The following is a 27,243-nucleotide window of genomic DNA, read 5'->3' as shown; positions in this document are numbered from 1 at the left end:
GGTGGGGGTTTTGAAGAACATTTGCTGTCCCGTCCCTTTTGACATGTACTCCCAGTTAGGATATAAACGACAAAACAAGTTAGTGATGGCCCATTGGAGGGCAGCTTACTGCCGCTCATTATTTCCAGCTAAAATAAAGCACTGTTATCAGTATAATGTTTTTTTGGGCCAGAGCCTGGCGCCCCATTTGGGATCACCCGAGGCCCCCCTAAGGGGGCACACCGCCAGTTTGAACACCTCCACCCTAGACATACATTTCTAACATTCATTGTTCCTAAATAAAAAAATCACAGAAGAGCTGACAGAATGTGAGTGAATGAATCAAACCATATTTATTTCGGAATTAATTAATATTCCATGAAATTGATACAAAACTAGTGCAGAAGAAAACATCAATGACTAAAATGTATTTTAACATCAACTAATCAATTTACAAACAGCAGTAGGGAACAAGGAACTGGTGTGTCAAAAGGATTACACACATCCAGGTCTGAAAATGATTATACGTTTGATTAAACATTTAAAGATACACAAACAGACTAACTAAAATAATTCAATCCAACGATCGCTAAATGAAACCTGCGGAGATATGCTACCAGCAGCATCCTCCAATCTATGGGTGATGGGAATTCTTAGGATAATTCAGTCACTTTTTGACCTAAAACTCTCTAGTTTCACTTTGTTTCATACTTTTGGCTAATTACTACACAACGTCCAGGGAAGTTACACTCACACTAGCTTTCTTAAAAAATGTTGTTTTCATTTTAAGGGCCCTAATACAGTGAAAATGATCTAAACACATAACTGTTGGCAAATTTCTGCTCTGTTATAATTGTATCTGTCGCCTCGATGTCAGCTACTAGTGTTTTCAGAAATTGACGACCTCCTTATTCTGTACCCTGCAATGAAGGCTAGGGACAGGTGTCTTGTTTATCAACCAAACTATCTCTTAAATTAGTTGTAGCATCCCCAGTGCCCTCCGCCTAGCTTGAGACGCCAGTTCTCTATGAACACCCACCATGTCATACAGGACAGAAAGCCACGGTGATAGGAAGTCGTATTTCTTTACTTGAATGTCATTGGGTCACAAAGCCTTCCATACCAAAAGTGCCATGGTGGACGGACCTCTGGCTCCATGGAGGGGCGTTGCTCTTTCTATCATTTAAAACCAACTAAATGTTTCAATTCCAAGTTCTAAAAGTGACCTCGTCGTAGGCTTCCAGACATTGACCTTGTGTGCTAGGCTGTATATCAAACCAGCTTTGTAGGCATATCGGCTGGCATCTGTTTTAAAGAGAACCAGGGGCAGAAAACGGTTTACCTATTCAAAAAAACAAATATCATTATTTTAATTTCCCAATTCTTGGTGGCAAAAGTTTTGGCTCTCTAAAATTACCAAATGACTCAGCCTCACTCTAGTAATTGTATTCAACTGTATTAATTTATAGATATGGTCCCTTGACTTCAGAAGTATTGGTGTGAAATGCACACAACAAGAGGACATTTTAACACAATTCCACACACATATTTGAGCCGAATAAACAGTGTGATGACAGTGATCCATGTTCTAATCATCTACACTCAGTGACAACAAGATTATCAAAATGATTCCGTGAACTTTCTCCTTGGAATCCCAGCAGATCTTGTCAATAACAAAGACATACTTCAGTATGGAATACTTACATGCCCATATCTTGGCCCAGTCCAGAAGGGCTTTTAGTTCCATTCTAGTCAATAAACATTTAAAATTAAGCTCCCATACTACTATGGAATTATTATCCCCTAGAGCAACCCACAGAACTTTCTATACAACAGAAGCTCAAGCAGGTCCGACTCAGAAACACCAGTGGAGGGCGCCATAGATTGCGTTTGCTAGACTTTTAGCACTGTATGTTCTCACAAGGGCTTAAAAAAACAGCCTTATCTACTATGAAAAAAGTTTAAAATGACCGGTTAGTCTAGGACATGGGTAGACCAACATTCTGGATATGAAACCCAATCCTTAAATAACCTTAGCTTTATTACTGTTCACTCTTCCAAGGTGCTCACAGCTTTCTGAGAAACTCTTTGTACTCGGGTCCTTCATTCCACATCCATCACAGATACCGTTGGTCTAGCTGTATCACGATCGAACACCCAGTATATAAAGCTGCACTAAATAAGAACCTTAAAAAAGTATTTTTTGAATACGACAAATGTATGTTTATATCCCTCTTGTAGCAAAATACATTCAAATACTGAACATTGTGTGGCATTTATATGGATTATTAACAAGGGGAGTGCCCGGCGAAAGACATATTTTTGCATTCCAAAAAATGATGCATTGGTTGGGTAACAATGACTGAATTAAACGTAGTATAGTACAGATCTCTGTATTACCAGTAGCACTTCTCTTTCCAGCAACACAGTAGAGCTAGTACCATCTCAACCAAAGAAACCTTGTCAGTCCAGGGAACACTGAATGTGGAGCCATACTGACAGCAGACACACTGTCAAGTTGGACCCCCCTTCAACTGCCACCTGTGCCAGACTCACCCTAATTCTGCCGGGTATGCACAGATGTGCGTCCCGGGATTACTGTGCCACGGTATTAACGATAGCCTGGCTGATGAGGAGTGATACCTCAAAACTGATCTTAGGATGCTTGTTTCTAGTCCAGGGAGGACCTGCCTTGGCAGCTCGGGCTGGATTGTTTCCATGAGGAGCAGGGTCAAGACTGATTTGCATATGGCTGGCTCTAAATTGGGGTGGCATGGTGAGCTAAAGAACGATGGATTGAACCCAGTTCTCTTGATTGGGGTGAATGTTTGATTTGTTCCTCATTCCGTCCATCATTTGTGTTTCTTTTGCTTTCTCGCCTTAGTGCGCCAGGTATGCCTAGACTTGGGTCTCGGGCTCACTGTGCCACTGTTTCAATCTAGCCGGCTGGCGGGCACCCGGTGAGAGGTGGCCCAGCTCGCAGCTGCTTCTGCTTCCCAAAAGAAATTATTTTGGGGTTTTTACAAATTCAGTTCAAGGGAGTTTATTGTTGTGTAGGGGAGCAGCTGATCAAGTAACGTCTCTGCTTTTGTATGGCTCAGTAACACAAGGTCATCAGCATATAACAGATTGCTAATGCGGGATCCGTCTATTTGAGGCGGATGAGAATGGACTTTGGCAAGTAAAGGAGATAAGTCTGAAATAAAGAAGTTAAAAAGGAGTGGAACCAACACGCAGTCTTGTTTGACACCGATATTGGTCGAAATCTTCCTTGAGACATGGCACCCATCTCCCAACTTTATTCTAATCGAGGTTTTCTAATGAAGTTCAATTTTGGTTTTTAAGAGTGCCGGAGGTATAGCCCTGCTCTCTAATATTTCGCCAGAGACGGCCCCACGGCACCCAGTCAAAAGCTGCTTTGAAGTCCACAAAACAGCAGTGAAGTTGGATACCTTGGACTCCCGCATTCATCAAAATAGATAATGCAAGTAGGTTACTGGTTGTTCCAGAGTTCACCACGAAGCCGGTCTGGTTGAAGGGAAGGTGCTTTGTTGATTCGGCCCAAGCCGACAGCTCTTCTAGCAAAATACTGGCATAGTATTTAGATTCGATGTCAAGGAGAGCTATCATTCGGAAGTTCTTAGGGTCATTTCTCTTTCCACTTTTATAGACTTTGTAGATAATAGCGCCTTTCCAGGACTCCGGGATGTTGTTGTTTAGACTACAGTCTGATTTACACAGGGCTTGAGGAAGACCGTTAGGCCCAGGAGCTCCTTCTGGCCTTGCTTTCCTGATTGTGCGGGCAATGATGTTTCTTAGCACTTCTGGTGTCATCAAGGTCTCCGTCAGTGGGTCTTCGCTTTGCTCCTTTCCGTCAAATGTTTTTGCTTCCAGAACATGATTAGCTAAGTTGTTAGGCCTGGTCTTACCTATGTGTTTGGCTTCCAAAGGTAATAACTCAAAATTAGTTGATGGGGGGGCTAGAATGACCGCCCCTGTTTGAGTGGTCACGTAAATGTTATATTTTCGCTACCATGCCCACTTCTACCTAAAGGACCCCTATTAACTAGAGACCAAAACAACTTTGTGTTGGAGTTCTTGCTTGCGTGAACCAGCTTCAGCCAGAACTGATCAGATGATATTTGTTTGTCTCTTTAAATAGATGATTTGAAGGCTTTTTGTGTTTGCTTGTAGTTGTAAAATAAGCTTGTGTTGCCTGGGTGTTTCCTAGCCAGGCGTAGGGCCAAGTTTCTTTGAGATTTTAACTTTTTTGTCACTAATGAAATGCGAGGTTGTGTAATGTGCTGATGAGTACGGCTCGTACACGGAAATTCGGACTATGATCATCATTTGTTCTACAAGTGTGAAAAAACCATTTTGGAAATATAATAACAAAGTGGACCTTTGAATTAGGAAAAGACAAATTGTGAACAACCAAATATAATGAGTGATCAAAAATATATGTTTATTTGTACCAATGTTATTTTTTAATATTATTTCTATATCATTTTATCTTTTTGTTTCCAGAAATTGAGAGAACGTATCATGGAGAAAGATACTGGACTGGGTCTACGGCACATGCTTCTGTGATGAGGCGTGCACGTGGGCCAGGGACTGCTGCTGCGACTATACCCAGGCCTGCCTAGGTAGGTGGACGCTGCTTTGTCACATTCACAGGGTGCACAGGGGACTCATTCTGGGCCTTCAAAAACACAGGTGGGTTGGTCAGGCAGAAGATGAGTGCGTTGTTGCAGAGCACACAAAGTGTCAGAGATCAGTCGTCTATAGCTCCTCTTTCTGAATTCATGCATGCGCACCATATATATATCACATTCCTTTACACAGGTGCCATGCCTTTTGGCGTCTGGTATGTGATGCCGGACCTCAATTTCTCATCTTACTTCTCCCCCTAAAGGCATCTACAGAACAGCTATGCGCGTGCCCCATGGTCGACTGGCCGTTTCACCACTCGGGCGTTTCCGAAGTAGGTTTCTGCTTTCAGAGCCCGGTGAGGTGCCATGCGCAGCCATGCCACCTTGGTTCGATTCTGGTGGTGGCCTCCTGTGGCTCGGGCTGGTTTCAAAATGTGCCCAGGGCTGATTTCAATTTCCAGAGCGTCTCTGACGGGTTGTTTTCTTCGGACCATATAACACTGGAGTTTTTGTCCTGACCTGCCGTTCTTATAAGCAATGAATTTTCAAGTACGGTGCTTAGAACATTGAAAAAAAACACAACAGAGTCAAACTGGAACGTAAGTAGTGACTGTGACTGAGCGCTGCAGCGGGTGCACGGCCAGCAGAGCAAATGCCGGGGGAACAGGACCTTGAGGGCCGCTCGTGTGTTTTCTTTGGGGTTAAACCAAACGCTCAGACAGTCTTACAAACGAGAATGCACGCCTGCGAGCTGCCCGCCTACACACTCTGCACAGCGGCACTGGGTATCAGAAGATGCAGGCGCGCGCTTCATCACACACCATGAAAGCAGCAGCCAGAGGGAGTTTTACTTTTACACGGTGAGGGAGCACAGCATGATGAGAGTGAGACGGAGGGGGCTGGGGGGCTGAGCCTGAGCATGATGAGAGTGAGACCCGGGGGCCGGCCGTCACCCGAGTCTTGTGGTCATGGATAAAATGTAAAACTGAATGAAAGTCGGTAGGAGCCAGTATCTGAGACTGTGACCTTGACGCAGCGTTGCAACAACTGTGCTCATGCCCGTACCATCTCACTGACTCAATCCAATTTAATACCCGCCGGCATGTGCACATACGCAGAGGGCTTGCTCCTTGCTCGAAGTCTTAATCTTCAATCGACTCATGCCAGGTCAGCTGTAAGGCTTGTGTTTCACTTTCACTTTGGTAGCTTAGATTGCATGAACATCTGTTAAAATTAAGGTTGAGTGGACCAAGAGACGTCATTGTGTCATGTGCCAATATTGTTGTTACCTGAAATGACTTGCTCTAACGTGTTCTCAGATTTCATCATTAAATTGAGGCATAACAAAGTAAAGTTTTTTGTCTAGGGCTAGAATCACATTTTGGGCAAGGAAGCCGTGATTTGAACATTAAGCCTATAATGGATGCATTTCTTCAGTGAGCCTCATTTTCCATGGTGGACGATGCTCCGTTTTCAGTAATGTATTTAATCAGTGGAGTGTATTTTTGTAAGTGCTTGTTTGGGCTCTGTGTGTCCTCTCCAGACAGCATGGTCCGTTCACCACATACAGAATTGAGCTCTTAATGTTAATTGCTGGGGGCAATTTTAATAGTACCACTTCAGTCAGTCAGTCTGTAATACAACTGGTGCTCCACTCATGTAAGTAAAGCACCCTGATACCTTCGGGTCGAGTGTGCGCTATTAATTAAAACTGCAAAGAAAGAACTCAAGAGCGGTAAGGTTGGGTCAGCCCAGGCAAGTAACAGACCAGCAGGAGGGTGGAGGGACTTCACAAAAGGGCATGCGGGGAGGAGGGAGGTTTACAAACAGCATGAACCTCGCAGGCAAGGGGTTGGTAACTAAAGGACAGCAACAGGAAAGCACTGAAGTAAGGCCATATAGTGTTACTGTTTTCAAAGCTTGCCGGGTGCATCGAGGGGTACCGGTATACACGTGCTGTAAAAGAACAGTAGTTTCAAAAAGAAGCATTATCATTTTGTTTTTATGTAGCACACATATCGTTTCTGGGCGGTACATATAAGAGAAGATGCTATTTCTGTAGGTTTGTGTGTGCCCTGATACATTTGTGACAGGAGGACCCCCTTCCGTCCTAGGTTGAAGCATTGCTCATTTATTATATATTAATTTATTTACGTCACTGACACCTCAATGCATGTGTGGAAGAGGAAGACATGAAATTTATGTAGCTTTTGCTTCTCAAATGTGCTTGGAAATGCACGAATTGCCAACTCATTTTTCAAAATTTTCTCAGGGTAGAACCACTCCCCTCCTTTAATTGTTCGGGCTTGTGATCATACACGGAAACTTTACTCCCTACCACTTTCAAATCTCACCAGTCACCACTGCATGGGCAACAGGTTCATCCTGGTCTTGGTTGACCATGCCACCCGGTACCCGGAAGCCATACCTCTGAGGACAGTGACGGCCCCCGTGGTGGGACGAGCACTGATGGGAATTTTCTCACAAGTGGGATTCCCTCGAGAGGTGGTGTCTGACCAGGCACCAAATTCATTTCCAAGTATATGAAGTCCCTGTGGCAGGAGTGTGGGGTAACTTACAAGTTCACCACTCCTTACCACCCCCAAGGAAACGGGTTGGTTGAAAGGTTCAACCGAACCCTGAAGGGCATGATTATGGGTCTTGAGGAACCCATGAGGCGTAAGTGGGACATCCTCTTACCATGCCTGTTGTTTGCATACCGGGAGGTGCCACAGAAATCTCTAGGGTTCAGTCCCTTTGAGCTTCTCTATGGGCACCAGGTCAGAGAACCTCTGAGTCTGGTCAAGGAAGGCTGGGAGCAATCTCTCAAGAAACCTCCCCAGAATATATCTAGCTACATGCTGGCCTTCAGGAACCAGACTAGGCGTTTCAGGCATCTCGCTGAGGCAAATCTGGAAGCCAGCCAGGAGGGGATGAAACGGTGATATGACCAGAATGCCACTCTGGTAGAGCTTCAACCTGGACAGAAGGTATGGGTCATGGCCCCAGTGCAGCCCTGTGCGCTCCAAGATAAGTGGGCCAGACCTTTTGAGGTTGTGGAGCGCAAGAGTCCAGTTACCTACTTGGTGGACTTGCGGTCTCCTAGGAACCCCATGAGGGTCCTACATGTCAACCGCCTTAAGCCCCACTTAGAGAGGTCAGAAGTGGGCATACTCTTGACAACAGATGCTGGGATGGAGGAGGAGATTGAACCTCTTCCTGGCCTCCTGTCAGCCTCAGAGCAAGATGGGTCAGTGGATGGTGTAATCTCTCTTCCACCCTGACTCCTGAGCAACAGAATGACTGCCACCAGTTGCTAGGACAGTTTTCTGATCTGTTCTCCCTGGTTCCTAGTATCACAGATTGGTGCATCCATGATGTGGATACAGGAGACAGCTTGCCTGTGAAGCACAAGTCTTACAGGGTAACTGACAGGGTAAGGGCTTGCATTAAAGAGGAGGTCTCAAAGATGCTTGCGCTCGGGGTGATTGAGTCCTCCAGCAGTCCTTGGGCCAGCCCAGTGGTCTTGGTCCCGAAGGCTGCGGCGCAGGGTGCCTCACCCGAACTCCGGTTCTGTGTGGACTACCAAGGGCTCAATTCGGTCACGAAGACCGACCCGCACCCCATCCCCAGAGCTGATGAGCTCATTGATCAGTTAGGGGCTGCACGGTACCTCAGCACGTTTGACTAGACGTCTGGGTATTGGCAGATCGCCTTGACTGATGGGGCAAAGGAAAGGTCAGAATTCTCCACACTAGATGGGCACTTCCAGTTCTGTGTTATGCCCTTTGGGATGAAGAATGCCCCTGCCACCTTTCAGAGGTTGGTCAACCAGGTGTTGGTTGGACTGGATGAGTTCAGTGCTGCCTACCTGGATGACATCGCAGTGTTCAGTGTCACTTGGAGGAACATCTGCGCCACCTCTGAGAAGTGTTGTTGGCACTGCGGAAGGCAGGCATCACGATCAAGGCGAGTAAGTGCCAGATCGGGCAGGGTTCTGTGGTGTACTTGGGACACCAAGTTGGGAGCAGCCAGGTGGCGCCCCTACAACCCAAGTTTGCACCATCCTGGCTTGGGAACCCCCAAAACCCAGACAGAGGTGAGGGCCTTTTTAGGACTCACCGGGTACTACAGGAGGTTTGTCAAAGGGTATGTCAACATTGTTGCACCTTTCACAGAGCTGACTACCAGGAAGAAGCCCAAGAAAGTGATTTGGACTGACACCTGTCAGAAAGCTTTTGAGGCCCTGAAAGCTTCCATGTGCACGGAGCCCGTGCTCCTGGAACTCAACTTCTCCAAAGAGTTCATCGTTCAAACAGACGCTTCAGAGCATGGTGTGGGGCTGTTTTGTCACAGGTGAATGAAGAGGGCCTAGATCAACCTGTAGCCTTTATCAGTAGAAGGTTACTTCCACGGGAACAGAGGTAGAGTGCTATTGAGCGTGAGGCATTTGCTGTGGTCTGGGCACTGAAGGAGCTGAGACCATACCTATTTGGGACTCACTTCTGGGTTCAGACAAACCACAGGCCCCTCAGATGGTTGATGCAAATGAGGGGTGAGAACCCAAAGCTGTTGACGTGGTCTATTTCCCTACAGGGTATGGACTTTACGGTGAAACACCGCCCTGGTACAGAGCACGGCAATGCTGATGGTCTGTCCAGATTTTTCCGCCTTAGTGATAATTACTCCCAGGAAGTAGGGTAGTTCTCCCCACATTTCAGCTGGAGGGGACACATGTTAGACCTTGCAACATTGGCGTGGGTCTTCCTTCCATTTTTACTGTTGCCTCATGTGTTTTTGCTGGTGTTATATGCTTTGGGCACTGAGACACTGCTATCCAGTGCCACAGTGCAAGTGCTCCCTATTGTAAATTGATGTATTAATCAGTGGTTCCATGATTGGATATTTGGTTTACTTGTCAGACCCTAGTACAGTGCACTGAGTGTGCCCAGGGCTTGTAAATCCAAATGCCGCTAGTGGGCTTGCAGCACTGGTTGTGCCACCCACAGAAGCAGCCTTGTAAAATGTGTCTAAGGTCTGCCATTGCAGAGCCTGTGTGTAGTCTGGTACTGTCATGTTCACTGGGCAAGTGCATCCACTTGCCAGTCCCTAAACCTTCCCTTGTCTTTATATTACTCTCTCTATATATTACTCACCCCAGTGGTAGGCCCAAGGGCAGGGTGCATTGTAAGTATAAGGTAGGACAAGCCCTGATGTGTGTGGCATGTTCTAATAGTGAATTACAGCCATATTTGTTTTTCACTATTGCAAGGCTACCTGTTCTCCATAGTCCAGAATGGGCTGCTAGATTATTACATGTTTATAATCCTAGCAGACTCAGAGAACATGGTAGAAATTCGAGTTCAGTATGCCTGGACTCAGAATAATAAAATACATCTTTTAGTGAAGTTTATTTTAATATTCTGTGTTTGAAAATACCACTTTTAGAAAGTAGGTATTTGCTTGCTAACCATGTGAGCCTGCCTCTGCTAGGTTGTGTATCCCTTTGTCTGGGTTTGTGAGTGACAGGGCTGGGGATTCCAGGAGACAGCCTGGGGCAGCCCAGTGGTGAATAGAGAGATTTGCATCTAGATGGGAGGGAGGAGTTGCACCTGGGACCTGAATAGGGCTGGGCCTTCCCTCTACAATGCCGGCTCCACCCCCTAGGTGTGTCTGATGTCTCTGCCCTGCACACTGAAAGAATAGAAGGAAGACTGTCAACAAAGTGCTCAAGGACTGTACTTGCGTTCCACAATGCTGGCTCCCCCTCCTGTGGGCCATCTGATGTGTCTGCCGTGCACTGTGATAGGAAGAGAAAAGGCTGGTAAACAGCGTGCTTCAGAACTGGTTTGGACAGGCACAGGCCCCTCTCCCCTCAGAGAACAAAGAATTTTGGGGTATAAATATTGGGACCCTGATCCCATGAAATTAGATCACTTCTGGACTTACAAGATGAAACCTCTGCTGAGGAGAGGAACCTGAAGAAAAAGAGGAGAGACTATTCTCAAGCTGAAGTGCTGCTTGGGGGATTGGCCTACAGTGGTTGCCTGACTGCCAAAGAGAGGAGAAATAACTTTGTGGACTTTATTTTTAACTTGTGCTAAAGATCTCCAAGGGCTGGAAGAGAGGTTGCCCCCTGACTGAAGTCCCAGGACCAGTGAACTTCACCAGCCTTTGTGAGTTGCTGCTGGAAACGCTGTTTCAGTGGCTACAGAGGCAGGGAGCTGTGACCCACTCTCACGACTGGCCCGGTGTCCTGCAGGCACCGCATCAAGCAACGTCCGCCTCGAACAACGCACGCTCTGAGCTCACCGACTCCGTCTCGACGCCGTCACCGAGACGTTGCCTGCACCGCGACTGGAAGGACACCGCGACTGGAAGGACACCCCGACGTGCAACGCCTCGCTACACCGACTCGTACTGGTCTGACCGACGCGTTCACTGCTGCTGACTCCGAGTTCTGTGAAAGCACCAGAGTTGGGCACCACCTCGCACACTTCGCGACGCACCGCCCGACTCGCACTACTGTCTGGACTGATCGACACTAGCTCCCGAACTCCGGCTCGGTCGCCGCACCGCAAGCTAGAAGCACCGCAACGCATGCCTTGGATCCACCGACTCCGTCAACGGGCCGCTGCCTGCACCGCATCGAGGGACAAAGCGTCCTGCAACGCTTTCTTTTCTGCACCGCGATGAACACCGAGACCGGCTCGCACGTCCGTGCCAGCCGCATCAAATAAAAGGTACTTTGACTGAGTCTGTCGACATTTGAGTGGGCCCGTATCGACGCGGTCTGCTGGATTGCTAGACTCTGTGTTATTTTCAACAACGCTGTAGCCGGCTACCGACTTGCAAAGAACCTTGATTTAAGCCTTTTAACAAGAACTCTTTAAATCTAATAGTACTGTGTATTCTTTTTGTCGTTTATTTGTCTTGTGGTAAATCTATAGAAAATATACTTATTTTTTATATAAAACCTTGTGTGGTGTCCATTTGTAGTGTTGTCACTGGGTTAATGTATGTGGTCACAAATGCTTAATTTACGCCTCTGAGATAAAGCCTTGCTGCTCATGCTACGCTACCAAGGGGGTGAGCAGGGGTTATTTTAGGAGTGGTACCTCCTTACCCTGACTAGAGGAGAGGGTCCCTATTTGTCACAAGTACCTACCTGTGCCAAGTAGAGACCCCCAATTCTAACAATGCCTTTCTTGGAGAAGACCTCCTTAAGAGGTTTGTGGTCAGTAAGAATTCTGAACCTTTTCCCCCACAAATCCTTTCTCAGCTTGCGCACTGCCCAGAAAAACACCCAGAGCTTTTTTCTCTACAACAGAACAGTTGCATTCAGCACCCCTCAAGGGCCTAGAGACTAAAAGAATGGCTTTATCCTCCCTATCAACCTTCTGCAAAAGAACTGCTCCTAACCCCTTCAAGCTGACATCAGTCATGAGATAAGATACCTTTGTGAGGTCAAAACTTTCTAGAAAAGGTGCTTCATTCAGATGTTTCTTAACGCACTCAAACTCTTCCTCACAGCACTTGGACCAAACAAATGTGCTTTCCTTCAGGAAGAGAGACCTCAAAAAAGAACTTTTGCCTGCAAAGTTAGGAACAAACTTGTTATGAAAATTCAGCTATGCCCAGAAAATTTACAAACTCTTCTTTGTTCAAAGGGGTGCGCAAATTACAAAAGGTGCTTACCAATGAGTCTTTGGATTTGATGCCTGAAGCGGACTCAAAATGCCCTAGGTAGTCTAGTTCTTTGACATCAAATTTGCACTGGTCAGCCCTAAGGGTGAGGTCAGCATCGACTTACTTGTTCAATACTGACATCAGCCCCCCGTCATGCTCCTCAAGATCCACACCAAAGATGAGCACATCATCTGGGTACACCTTGACACCCTGAAGGCCTCCAAGAATGCCCTTCATCGCCTTCTGAAAAAATGAGGCTGCAAAAAATAGTCCAAAAGGCATTCTTACAAATCTAAAGGTACCAAAGGGTGTTACATATGAGGTAAGGTCCTGGGAAGAGGAGTGAATATTCTGAATGTTCTGAAGAGGAGTGAAGGCTGGCCTGGTGATAGGCGGAGGTCAAGTTCAAGGAAGAAAAATGCCTTGCCCCCTCAACAGAAGACATCATTTTAGTTATGTTAGGTCAAGGGTAATGATTAACAATAACTGCTTTGTTGAGCTCCCTCGAGCTGACACAGAGCCTGGCCTCCCCATTGGCTTTGCAGGCAATAACAACAGGAGTGACCCACTCCTTTGCTTCAACTTCTTGAATGATGGACTTGGCTAAGAGATTGTCTAATTCAACTTTCATGCTCTCTCTTACTTACAGAGGTGTATTCCTGACCTTAACTGTTTTTGGAACAGCGTTAGATTTGACCTTTATCCAATGTACATAGTTTTTGAGACAAACCCAGTTCACCAGCAAAGACCTCTGCAGATTACGCTCATAAAATGTTTTTGGAACTAAAGTTATCTTGGCCCCAGAGTCGAAGAGCATGCTCACTGGAGCATCATTGATCAAAACTAGCTCCTGAGGGCCATCACTAGCATTCCCTGTGACTGGGAGAACATTGGTTCCTTCCAATTCTTCTTCCTAAAGATCAACTTCCCTGACTTTTTTATGCTCATTACAAGTTCTGCAGCTTTTTGAGACGTGACCTTTTCTCTCACAAGTTTTGCACATGACCTTCCAGCCTGGGTAGTCTTTAACCTGTTGACTGCGGCGCGAATTTCACCGAGGTGCGGGCATATTAATGAGTGGGTGCAGTTCAGACGACCCCGGCCATCCTCCGCACATGCTCACTGTGACGTCAGATGGCCGGGGGCCGTCCGATGCACGCAACGGGTTAAAGTTGGCCATAAGGCCAGAGTTGCCACACCTGAAGCACTTCCCCTGAAATTTTTTGTGTTAAAGGGCGTTAAAGTGGTGCTCGATTTGGGTTTAACAAATCTATTCACTAGCACTTTGACATTAATGTTCTCCTTTTTATCACCTGAACTGTCTTTGCGCATAATATCAACACACGCTTTTGAATGCTCATGACTTTTGGCTATCGTCAGCACTTCTTGAAGCGATGGCATGTCTTTTTGCCACAGGGCCTGTCTTGTTTTGTCTAGGGCGCATCCCAACATAAACTGATCTCTTAAGCGCCCCTCTAAAGCTGCACCAACATTGCACGTGGAAGCCAATTTGAGCAATGTATTGTTCCACTGACTCATCCTGCTTTTGCGTTCTTCTCCCGAAGTGATATCGTTCAAGGACAGTACTCACTTTGGGGAGGTAGTGCAAGTCTAACTTTTTGATGCAGATCTCATATTCATTAAGAGTGGCAGATTAACTATCAGCGAGATCAGGAAGGTGTTCAAAGAATTCTTGTCCCTCAGAGCCCAAACAATACATTAACCATGAGGCTTCCCTCTCTGCACTTAAGGAAGTGCCACAGACATGAGCATAATGTGTGAAAACCTTCTTAGACGAGAGAGGAGGAACTCCGGGAGATGTCAAAAAGAAGGGAGGGGCAGTGACATTTTGCGTTATGTATGTACTATGTTTTGACCTAGTTACTACTTAAGGGTGATCTTCAGTGATCTGCTTACAGTGCGCAATATGCACAAACCTTATAAGCTGTGTGCATCAGCGACACTGCATGAAACTTCAGCAATTAAAATTTAGGCCAATGCGTACAGTCCCAGAAATTGTATTTGCTGTGCGCATCAGCGGAACCATCAGCCCGATTACTGATGGCACATATTTATACAGGGAGCAGTCACTTTAGTCTGGTGCTCAATTACATGTGTAGATGTGAGTCTGGTAATGCCTGATAACTGAAAGGCACACATTTGTTATCATACAATTTCATATATGTCTGATTTATTATTCCCATTACAGCGCCTTCTACCTTGAGAAGGCCCATCCTAGACCAGTGTGTGGACAAAACCCATGCTGACAAATTGAGGGCAAAGGGATTAGGACATGGTCTAGGGACACTAACAACAAATCCTACATCAAACCTCACGTTTAACTGATGAAGAGCTAAGAGCGACCTGAAGCACAATACTGAGAAAAAGTAACCAGGAGAACTGCTGCAAATAAAAGTACATTTTAAAAAACTAATAATGAACTACAAAACCACAGCTGTGTGACCCATGAAGCCGATGGTTTCTCAATATAGCCCTAGTTTGTAATTACCTTAAAGTGCTCACATTATCACCCGTGCTAGAAGAGATGGGAGCCTGGGGTGTATGGTCACAGAAGATCATTTACATACAAAGGGGAGTGGCAGCCTGTTCACATCGCACAGTACAAATTGTTTACGTAAAATGCTTGTACACAGAACAGGGTAAAGTCTTGTGTCTCTTTTTTTAATTTTCTTTAATATATCCTGCACCTCGCTCTCTTCTTCTCTTCCTTGCATTTCCATTCATCGTAAATTACTAAAATTCACTATTGCTTTATCAGCACGGCACAAGTCGGGGTTCGACACAGTTTGATGCGGTCCCCCCACTATTACCTAGAAAAGAGACTTACAGCCTGATTCATCAAGCCAAAATCGGCTCGCAAAGGGCCAGATTCTGAGAATCTGGCCCTTGGCGAGCGCTATTTTTGCATTTGGGATTCATCATCCCAAATGCAAAAATCGGTAATAGTGATTTCGCTATTTTGCGAGGAATTACATTTAAGGAATCTCTATTTGAGATTCCTTAAATGCAATTCATCATCCATTTAAAAATTGCGAATTCGCAATTTCGGCCCGCTATTTACCGCAAGGTCAAACCTCGTGGTAAATAGCGAAAACTTAGAAAAATGCTTTTAAAAGCATTTTTCTAAGTTGCATGTTGCGCACACACATGTCCTTTGGACATGTGTGTGCGCAACACCTGTTTCAATTTGCATTTAAGGGGTGCTACATGGTGTCCTTTGGACACCCCTGGCACCCTTTAAATCGCTATCTTATTTGCGATTAGCTAATTGCTAATCGCAAATAAGGAATACTCCCCATTCATTCCTATGGGCCTTTTGGCCCATAGGAATAAATGGGGAGTTATTCCTTATTTGCGATTAGCAATTTGCTAATCGCAAATAAAGAACATGTAGGAATCGCAATTTTTTTGCAATTCCTACATGAATACCGTTTTGCAAGTCCTTAATAGCGATTCCTTATGAATCGCTATTGTAGACTCGCAAAACGGGTCTTTGATGAATCAGGCTGTTAGTTCCACATAGCTCCTTAGGCTGCGACTGGGAATTGTTACTTTGTTTATTGCATCAGCAGACACAGGCCTCAGAGTGTTTGTAACTGTCTGTCCCAGTAGCAGTGTTCCCTTTATTTATTTGTGTGAGTGGCGCAAGAGAGGAACAGAGAAATCAGCCCCTCTATTGCTTAATACACTATAAATGTGAAACACTTTGGGGCTTAGGGGCTGGATAAAGAACGTCAGGAAACAAACACAAATTAAAAGCACTTTTGATTTATTAGCTGAAAACTGTTTAAAAATGTAATTTACAAGTTCCACATATCTGTTTAAAAATATTTACACTTTCAGTCATTTTCGAGTTTAGTTACAAACTGATAGTGGGAAAAACACATGATGTATAAAAACTGATACCAAAAACTTCTTTTTACAATATTTTATGTTTCTTGTTTTTTGTTTTTAAAACAGGCCGTCGATCTTTCATGTGAAAATTATTATAAGGGCCTGACATCACTTCTTGTGATGTCACTACTTGCGACATCATTGTGATTTGCATATGAAAATGGGCTCCTTCACTATTTTCCTTATTTGTGCCCTGTTTATTCCATGACATGGTTCTATAGATATTAAAAATAATTATATAAATTCACAGGTATTCAGCCCGTTTCTATGGTGATGTCACACATTGACAAGTTTTCGTCTGCTTCTTCTATTTTTAGGTGAATACAAATCACCTGCCTTTCCCCCTCCTTCCATTTCTTTTTTTTTTCACCGCCTTTCTTTGTCTCTGTCGCTCTCCGTATCTCTCCCCCTCTCTATCTCCCACACACTCCTGTTAGCTTTAGCTTCATGAATCTCACTGCCACTTCTGGCATTCATATGACAAATCCTGAGGAACATTTCAGGACAAAGGACAATCAGTGTGGAAGACGAGTTGCTCGGAGTGCAACAGATTGTCCTAGCACATATATGCTTTTGATGTGGAATTTCGCTATTTCACCACATTCTTCAAACAGAGTCTGCTGCTAACAGTGGCTCAATTCTGGTAAAAAGAAGAGTTTGGCACGGCAAAAAATGAATAGGGAGAGCCAAGTCGGAGAGGAGCCATGGGTCACACTTAGTGACCCATGGCCTGACATAAGGCCTGAGACACAAGCTGATCCGTCAACCGAAAACAGTGTGTAAAAGATGCAGCAAAAGTTACTTAAAAACAAGGTATATGCTCTGTTATACCTAAAAATTGGTTATTTCTTGAACACCTGTGCTTCGCTTGAGTTCATTACATATACTGCAGTGGCATTTGTTAATAGTAATACATACATTTTAACAATGAAGCTTCCATCTCCTGAGCCCTGACAACATGCCTACTTTGGGTGTGTTGGGTTTATAGATTTTATCTCTAATCCTACAAGATAGCTGAAAATACAGTTGTTAGTCCCAGTATTGTTCAGTGTTGCTTTTACAGGAAGGGTGATCAGGTGTGATTGAATTTTTTTCTTTGTATCTCTTCATCAAATAAAAAACAAGAATGTTTCTTTTCTTTTAATCCACATTGTGCTCGCCTTCAAATGTGTATCCTGGTGCATCATGTTGCTTTGCTTTGTGCACGGAAGTGAACAATCTCTGGAAACAAACACTTTTATAACTCTGCAAATACTGTTATCTATTTTTCTTCTTTACTGCTAGTCAGGTCTTCTATCAAAAGTCCTTCACACTTTCAGCGCCCTTCTATGTTTTTTTCCCTGTGTGTTCGCAGATGACTTTGTAGCTCTGATAATCGACTAAAGGTCTTCACACATTCATTGCACTTGAATTGTTTTTCTCCTGTGTGAGTTAGCTTATGAGACCTTAATGCTGAAGAGAAGCGAAAACAACTGTCACTTTCACTACAATGATAGGGTTTTCCCCCTGTGTGTGTTTGCTGATGACTCCGAAGTTGTGATAACCGACTAAAGCACTTTGCACATTCACTGCACTTGAATGGCTTTTCTCCTGTGTTTGTTCGCTGAAGATTTTGTAGGAGTGATGACGTTCTGAAGCCCTTTGCACATTCACTGCACTTGAATTGCTTTTTTCCCCGTGTGTGTTCGCTGATGACTTTTTAGGTCCGATAACTGACTAAAGCACCTTGCACAATCACTGCACTTGAATGGCTTTTCCCCTGTGTGTCTTTGCTGGTGTCTTTGACAGCTTTATAATTGACTAAAGCTCTTCACACATTCATTGCAATGGTATGGCTTTTCCCGTGTGTGTTCGCTGATGTCTTTGTAGGTCTGATAATTGATTAAAAATGCTCTTCCCACATTCACAGCACTTGAATGATTTTTCTCCTATGTGAGTCTGCTGATGATTCCTTAATGCTGAAGAGTCACAAAACCTCCTATCACATTCACTACAATGATAGGGATTTTTACCTCGTGTGTGTTCGCTGATGACTTTGTAGGTCTGATAATCGACTATAGCTCGTCACACATTCACTGCATTTAAATTGTTTTTCCCTCGTGTGTGTTTGCTGATGAAATTGAAGGTGTGATGACTGACTAAAGCATTTTGCACATTCACTGCACTTGAATGGTTTTTCCCCTGTGTGGGTTCGCTGATGAATTTGGAGGTTTGATAAGTGACTAAAGCTCTTTACACATTCAGTGCACTTGAATCGCTTTTCTCCTGTGTGAGTTTGCTGATGATTTTGAAGGCTTGATGAGTGCCTAAAGCACTTTGCACATTCAGTGCACTTGAATGGTTTTTCCCCTGTGTGTGTTTGCTGATGTCTTCGAAGACTTGATAACTCACTAAAGTACTTTGCACATTCAGTGCACTTGAATGGTTTTTCCCCTGTGTGGGTTCGCTGATGAATTTGAAGGTTTGATAAGTGACTAAAGCTCTTTACACCTTCAATGCACTTGAAGGGTTTTTCCCCTGTGTGTGTTCGTTGATGTCTTTGAAGGCTCGATAACTCACTAAAGTACTTTGCACATTCATTGCACTTGAATGGTTTTTCCCCTGTGTGTGTTCGCTGATGAATTTGGAGATTTGATAAGCGACTAAAGCTCTTTACACATTCACTGCACTTGAATCGCTTTTCTCCTGTGTGAGTTTGCTGATGACTTTGAAGGCTTGATGAGTGCCTAAAGCAGTTTGCACATTCAGTGCACTTGAATGGTTTTTCCCCTGTGTGTGTTCGTTGATGTCTTTGAAGGCTCGATAACTCACCAAAGTACTTTGCACATTCATTGCACTTGAATGGTTTTTCCCCTGTGTGTGTTCGCTGATGAATTTGGAGATTTGATAAGCGACTAAAGCTCTTTACACATTCACTGCACTTGAATCGCTTTTCTCCTGTGTGAGTTTGCTGATGACTTTGAAGGCTTGATGAGTGCCTAAAGCACTTTGCACATTCAGTGCACTTGAATGGTTTTTCCCCTGTGTTTGTTCGCTGATGTCTTCGAAGACTTGATAACTCCCTAAAGTACTTTGCACATTCAGTGCACTTGAATGGTTTTTCCCCTGTGTGGGTTCGCTGATGAATTTGGAGGTTTGATAAGTGACTAAAGCTCTTTACACATTCACTGCACTTGAATCGCTTTTCTCCTGTGTGAGTTTACTGATGATTTTGAAGGCTTGATGAGTGCCTAAAGCACTTTGCACATTCAGTGCACTTGAATGGTTTTTCCCCTGTGTGTGTTTGCTGATGTCTTCGAAGACTTGATAACTTACTAAAGTACTTTGCACATTCAGTGCACTTGAGTGGTTTTTCCCCTGTGTGGGTTCGCTGATGAATTTGAAGGTTTGATAAGTGACTAAAGCTCTTTACACATTCACTGCACTTGAAGGGTTTTTCCCCTGTGTGTGTTCGTTGATGTCTTTGAAGGCTCGATAACTCACTAAAGTACTTTGCACATTCATTGCACTTGAATGGTTTTTCCCCTGTGTGTGTTCGCTGATGAATTTGGAGATTTGATAAGCGACTAAAGCTCTTTACACATTCACTGCACTTGAATCGCTTTTCTCCTGTGTGAGTTTACTGATGATTTTGAAGGCTTGATGAGTGCCTAAAGCACTTTGCACATTCAGTGCACTTGAATGGTTTTTCCCCTGTGTGTGTTTGCTGATGTCTTCGAAGACTTGATAACTCACTAAAGTACTTTGCACATTCAGTGCACTTGAGTGGTTTTTCCCCTGTGTGGGTTCGCTGATGAATTTGAAGGTTTGATAAGTGACTAAAGCTCTTTACACATTCACTGCACTTGAAGGGTTTTTCCCCTGTGTGTGTTCGTTGATGTCTTTGAAGGCTCGATAACTCACTAAAGTACTTTGCACATTCATTGCACTTGAATGGTTTTTCCCCTGTGTGTGTTCGCTGATGAATTTGGAGATTTGATAAGCGACTAAAGCTCTTTACACATTCACTGCACTTGAATCGCTTTTCTCCTGTGTGAGTTTGCTGATGACTTTGAAGGCTTGATGAGTGCCTAAAGCACTTTGCACATTCAGTGCACTTGAATGGTTTTTCCCCTGTGTGTGTTCGCTGATGTCTTCGAAGACTTGATAACACACTAAAGTACTTTACACATTCATTGCACTTGAATGGTTTTTCCCCTGTGTGTGTTCGCTGATGATTTTGGAGGTTTGATAAGTGACTAAAGCTCTTTACGCATTCACTGCACTTGAATGGTTTTTCCCCTGTGTGTGTTCGCTGATGATTTTGGAGGTTTGATAACTGACTAAAGCTCTTTACACATCCATTGCACTTGAATGGTTTTTCCCCTGTGTGTGTTCGCTGATGAATTTGGAGGTTTGATAAGTGACTAAAGCTCTTGACACATTCACTGCACTTGAATGGCTTTTCCCCTGTGTGTGTTCGCTGATGAATTTGGAGGTTTGATAAGTGACTAAAGCTCTTGACACATTCACTGCATTCGAATGGCTTTTCCCCTGTGTGTGTTCGCTGGTGTCTTTGTAGTTCTGATAACCTACTAAAGCTCTTGACACATTCACTGCACTTGAATGGTTTTTGTCCTGTGTACATGTGCTGATGAAGCGTGAGTAGTGATGACAAACTAAAGCTCTTGCTGCATGTGTATGATTCTTCTTTCTTGGTTAGTGTCTTTGGGTCGGGTATATATTTGTCTATATTACATGACTGTATTTCCTGATGGGCTAACATGGCTGATAAAGCACTTGGGTTTTTGTCACACACTTTAAATGTGTGCGGTATTTTACACGTTTGATTTCTGTTTTAATAATAAAATGTGATAGCCACCAAATATTTGCCACACTCCTAATATGTAGAAGGTGTCTTTGTATGTGATTGTGCCTTTAGATTGGATTATGGCTATGCACGCTTGCGGGTAAAAATGTATCTTCCTTCTGGCCGGTGCAAATTGGGACAGTCTGTTGTATTGTAGATAGAACTCCTCTTTCCTTTACCCGTCAGTTGTCCGGCTCTGATCTGTTGTGCTCTTCTCTGGTTACTGCTGTTTGTCCAGAAAGAGTTTACAATTCTCCTAGAGCACGGAATGATGGCTCGTCTTCATTTTACAAAACAGAGCACTGCAGTAATCACATCATACAGATCCCATGATCAAAGTTGGTATTGGACACTTGTTTATACAGGAGGTGGTTTGTTATTGTTGTTGCCTTAATTTTCCTAAGGTCATTTCTTTATCTTGTGGCGTGGAGGTGCACAGCTCAGCCTCTTACAATCACTGAACTGCCCTTGATGCTTCATCCAGGATATGTCAGTTTGTGTGCAGGTTCCTATGTCGCCCACTGTGCTGAATACTGTAGCTCATTATTTCTGCTATTATTGAAGATTTACAACATTCGCTTCATTATTGATGGTCATTTCATACAGTCGAAGCTTGTTTTCTGCTGGATGTAAAGATAGTTAACATGACTAAATTGAAACATAATGGAATGAGAATTCACAATATTTAACTGGTTGTAAAAGACATTTCGGGGGAGATTTACCAAATCTCCACGCAATGCAGCGCAGCCCTCCCCCTGCGAGGCTGCGCTGCGTGACAGGGCGGGAGCAGGAGAGCACCATATTTTCAAAGATATGGCTCTCACCTTCCCTTTCCCTTGCGCTGGCCCTGATTACAGCGGCCCTGCGCCATGCATACACCTTAGCACCAGAACGCTAGGGTGTGTGTGTGTCAGAGTCTAGCATAGGTTTTGTACAGGAAGGGCACCCTTCCTGTACAAAATACTATGCCAGACACGAGGGAAAGCTTTTCCCATTTTGTATACGTGTTGCACAGTGCAGCATGCATGCTAAGTTAGAAAAGGAAGGACAAATTAAAGTATTTCTCCTTCATTGCGCCTAGGTTAAAAGGGTGCAGTTTTCTCACGCTAAACCCAATTTACTGTATTTGGTAAATTGGGTTTAGCGTGAGAAACCTTGGGTGGTTGCATGGGAACGCCCATGCACCACCCTTGCAATGCCCTCCGGCGCAAAGTAATGCGACGCAGTGCTATGCGCTGCTTAACATTAATTTTACGTTATTTGTCTGAAAGTAAATTAGGAAAAAAGGATTTTGCACTGTCTTGTGCCACTTTTGTGACGAAAACACAGCACAAAATGTTAGTAAATCTCCCCCTTCTTCTTTATCGCCTTTGAAACTTAGCAAGGAAAATTTCGGCATACAAAGATATTTAACTAAAAGTTCTGTTGATCAGGTGACATCTTATTAATGTCTGAAAAGGAGGTGATTTATCAGTGTTCACAGAGTAACTGAGCAAAGTAAGGGTGCTCTCGGAGCTCCCAAGTACTTAGTGGTAAAGCTGAAGATAGAAGCACATGGTCAAGATTTAATTTAAACAACAATAGATTTTAGAACAAGATATAGATCAGGCTGGGCTGCAAAATTTCCAGTAACTCTTTACGAAGTATACAACAAAAGTAACTCCATTCATACACTTCTTCTCGTTCCTTTCCGATTCACTTAAGATCATCTCAAATACCAACTCCTGTCTTTACCTTGCTGTTCATAAGTCACCTTTGACACTTTCAACAGCTCCCTTGGTTCAAGCATTTCTGGTTTCTTCTAACCTGGAAGATTGGAACAGTATTGTGAGTGGAGGGGGGTTTCCTATCGACATAACATCTGTCCATTTCCCTGAAACTGGTGAAGCTTACAGCACCTGGTTCTGGACCTAAAAGATAACTTTAATAAGTAAGTCTTTAGTTCCTCCTAGAGTAATGTAAATGTAAATGTTCTGTAAGATGCAGCTCTTTTCGGAGCTTTTGTGTAAAGCAGAATGAGGGGTTAACTGTAAGGCCCGTCCTTTAGATTATACACGCAGATAAGGCAAACAAATGTTGATTCATATAATATAATATTCAGCGAAATCAGTCATTTAGTACTTATAGAGAATCCATTACAACCAATAATTTACCTGACATATCCCCACAGCAGATGTGTGCATATTACTCTTTTTCCCCCCTTTTCCACCATTACATGGCATATGGCATGCCGTTGTCCGTTTGGAGCCCAGGATGCCACTTTGTGACTGGATGGGTATTTGGCAGAGCGGGAGGAGGTGTCATTTATCCACAGGTGATGCGCATTTCTACCTTTCCATATTTCTCATATTCAAGTTTACCTAATTTCCTGTCCTTCGACCACTCTGTTGCCCTCTGGCTGCACACTCACTCTGTGGGGTTCATCAGAAGTCAGATAACGGCCTGATAGTCACAAGGCCTGTGACTGCTGTTCTCTGTGCTGTTCTCTGTGCTGCTCTCCCGCTGTCTGTACTTGTTCTGTGCCCGTTTCTTCCCTCTGTTCCCCTCGCTGTCCCTGTGTCTCTCTGCCCGGTTTTCCTTCTGTCCCCCTTGCTGCCCCGTGTCTCTCTGCCCGTCTTTGCCTTTTGTTCCTTAGCTGCCCCTGTAAACCTGTGCCCGTTTTTGCTTTCTGTTCCCTTGTTGCCCCTGTAACACTCTACCCGTTTTTGCCTTCTGTTTCATCGTTGCCCCTGTATTCCTGTTCCCTTTTGCCTTCTGTTCCACTCGTTGCCCCTCTATTTTTGTGCCCTTTTGCATCCTGTTGCCTTTGTTGTCCCGCACCGCTCCTGCCGCTGCGTCACCTGCGGCACGCCCCTTGACTGCCCATTCGCTGCCCCTGCCTCCCAGCTGCTCCTCCCTCCCACCTCCCCACATATGCCAGCTGCAGTGCGGCGAGGAGAGCGACCCTTGACCCTACCAGGTAGGTTCCCCCCCCTCTGCAAGGCACCGCCTGTGTGTCCCTGCCCCAGCTGCCGCTGCTGAGGAAGTTCAAGGCCCTCCTCCACCCACAGGCTACCATCTGCGCCTCATCCCTGGTGGCCAGTGGTAGGCCGTAGGTTCGTTCCTCTTCCGCTATATGTTGTATTTTCTGAATTGCCTGTATTGCCTTATTGTCATTGTTGTGCCGCTGACTGCTGTTCTCTGTGCTGCTCTCTGTCCGTCCTGGCTGCCTGTACTTCTTCTGTACTTGTTTCTTCCCTCTGTTCCCCTCGCTGTCCCTGTGTCTCTCTGCCCGGTTTTCCTTCTGTCCCCCTCGCTGCTCCTGTGTCTCTCTGCCCGTTTTTGCCTTTTGTTCCTTAGCTGCCCCTGTAACCCTGTGCCCGTTTTTGCTTTCTGTTCCCTCGTTGTCCCTGTAACACTGTGCCCATTTTTGCCTTCTGTTCCATTCATTGCCCCTCTATTTTTGTGCCCTTTTGCCTTCTGTTCCCTTGTCATCCCGCACCGTTCCCGCCGCTGTGTCCCCTGTGGCCCCTTACTTTCCATTCGGTGCCCCCGCCTCCCACCTCCCAGCTGCTCCTACCTCCCACCTCCCCATATATGACAATTGCGCGCCAATGGCGCGCCTAAGGCAAGCCCATCTGCGCCGGTCCGTCCCTGGACCGCACCCAGCACCAGAACCCCTGGTCCCCGCACCCGCCACGAGGAACGCCACCACTATGATGCCAGCATTCTGCACACTCTCAACTCTGGACAGACTCACACCTGCTTCAAGGCTGCCCCAAAATGCACACACGGTCCCTTCACCTGCCGGAACTGCAGCAACACCAGTCTCAGAGCCGACGAACCACCCGCCAAGAAAGACCTCAACCACCTCCGATGCATACTGCTGAACACCCGCAAACACGCCGTCGAGCTCTGGGGCCTGCTCGACATAACATCCCCGGACGTCGCCTTCCTGACAGAGACTTGGATGAACGACTCCTCCGCACCCGACATCGCCATAGCCATCCCAGACGGCTACAAGATCACCCGCAGAGACCGCACCAATGGAGTCAGAGGAGGAATCGCCATCGTCCACAAGAACAGCATCAGGGTCTCGACTAGCACCGACAATACTCTCAGCACCACCGAACCAATGCATTTCCAGATCCACACAGACCCCAACTCCACCCTCAGAGGCAACCTCATCTACCGACCCCCCGGACCCCACCCCTAGTTTAGCGACTCCATCGCCGACTTCATCAGCACGCACACCCTTACCTCCAGAGACTACATCCTCCTCGCAGACCTGAACTTTCACCTTGAGAACAACAACTACAGAAACTCCACAACCCTGATCGACAACCTCGTCACAACGCTCACCCACTCCGCCGGCCACACGCTCGACCCTTTCTTCTCCTCAAGCCCGCACGTCTCCTTCAACCACACCACCGAACTCCTCTGGACCGACCACCGCTGCATCCACTTCACCTTCCAGAAACCCATACCACACCACCGCACCCAACAGATCCCCCGCTGCTGCTGGAGCAAAATCACCAAAGACCAACTACGTGCAAACTTCGCTCTCAGCCTACCCACCGAACCCTCCAACACTGACAACGCTGCCCACAGCCTCAGATTCTGGATCGACGACTGCGCCAACACCCTCGGCCTGCCGAATAAACCCCCCCACTGAGACACCAGCAAGAGGGCCAGCTGGTTCCCCCCAGAACTCCTAGCCTCCAAGCAAGCTTGCCGGAAACTAGAGAAGAAATGGAACAGTGAACAGACTCCGGACTGCCACGCAGCACAAAAGGACACCATCCGCAACTATCACCACCTCATCAGGGCTGCCAAGAGGACCTCCTTCAAAGACCGCTTCAACTACAACGCACACAACAGCAAGGAGGTTTTTCAACATAGTGAAGGAACTCTCAGAACCCCAACTCCAACACCAAGGACATCCCGCCGTCGCAAGCCCTGTGCGACTCCCTCGCCACTTTCTTCCACCGCAAGATAGCACATATCCACTACAGCTTCAACACCCATACAGCCCCAAACAAACAGCAACACAACAGACTCTCTGCACACAATGGACCACGATCCCCTGCTAGCCTGGGCCAGCATGAGCATCGATGACATCAAGACAATGAGCACAATCCACTCCGGCTCTCCGTCAGACCCATTCCCGCACCACGTCTTCAACAAAGCAAGCAGCTCCATCGCACACCACCTGCACAACGTCATCAATTTCTCCCTCAAGACCGCGACCTTCCCAGAGAGCTGGAAACATGCTTAGATCAATGCCCTACTCAAAAGACCTAAGGCAGACCCAAGAGACCACAAGATCTTCCGGCCCATCTCTCTGCTCCCGTTCCCAAGGTCATCGAGAAGATCATAAACAGACAGCTAACCCGATACCTTGGAAGAAAACAGAATCCTGGACCCTTCCCAGTCAGGGTTACACAGCAACCACAGCACTGAGACCGCCCTCATCGCCGCCACCGACGACATCAGGACCCTGCTGGACAACGGTGAGACCGCAGCACTCATCCTCCTAGATCTCTCCGCCGCCATCGACACCGTCTGCCACCGCACACTACGCACATGCCTCCACGCTGCAGGGGTTCGAGACAAGGCTCTGGAATAGACCACCTCCTTCCTCTCAGGCAGAACCCTGAGCGTCCGCCTCCCCCCATTCTGATCTGTAGCCTCCGAGATCCTCTGCGGCGTACCACAGGGATCCTCCCTCAGCCCGACACTGTTCAACATTTACATGGCCCCGCTCGCACACGTAGCCCGACAGCATGACCTCAACATATTCTCCTACACCGACAACACTCAACTGATCCACTCCCTCACCAAGGACCCCATCTCGCCATAGCAAACCTCCACGAAGGAATGAAGGCCGTCGCCGACTGGATTAAGATCAGCTGTCTGAAGCTGAACTCAGAAAAGACGGAGGTCCTCATCCTCGGCGCCAACCCTTCAGCCTGGGACGACTCTTGGTGGCCGACGGCACTGGGGGCAGTCCTGACAATCACCGACCACAAATCCAACCTGGGAATCATCCTCGACCCAACGCTCTCAATGACCAAGCAATTCAACTCCATCTCCTCCTCTTGCTTTAACACCCTCCGCATGCTCCGCAAGATCTACAGATGGATCCCGACAGATACAAGAAAGACAGTCACCCAGGCC

General features: G+C 45.9%; 1 protein-coding gene and 1 pseudogene across 2 annotated transcripts in view; both read right to left on the bottom strand.

Moving 5' to 3' along the window:
• LOC144806610 (uncharacterized) overlaps positions 1–18,112 on the bottom strand; it is a 69,410-nt pseudogene extending 51,298 nt beyond the window's left edge. The window contains exons 1-2 of the transcript XR_013605851.1: positions 17,558–18,112; positions 12,445–12,612 (exon numbers count right to left, since the gene is read on the bottom strand). The product of XR_013605851.1 is annotated as an uncharacterized LOC144806610 (transcript). The remainder of the gene's footprint in view (positions 1–12,444; positions 12,613–17,557) is intronic.
• Positions 16,094–21,675, bottom strand: LOC144806575 (uncharacterized). Its single transcript, XM_078672909.1, is given in 1 exon segment — positions 16,094–21,675. A coding segment is annotated over 1 exon segment (2,757 nt). The 5' UTR covers positions 21,001–21,675; the 3' UTR covers positions 16,094–18,243.
• Between the last annotated feature and the right edge of the window lie 5,568 nt (positions 21,676–27,243).

Source organism: Lissotriton helveticus, assembly GCF_964261635.1.
Source record: "Lissotriton helveticus chromosome 1_1 unlocalized genomic scaffold, aLisHel1.1 SUPER_1_unloc_9, whole genome shotgun sequence".
NCBI lineage: Eukaryota > Metazoa > Chordata > Amphibia > Caudata > Salamandridae > Lissotriton > Lissotriton helveticus.
The sequence above is the reverse complement of the archived record's forward strand: the minus strand, read 5'-3'. Positions and strand labels throughout refer to the sequence as shown.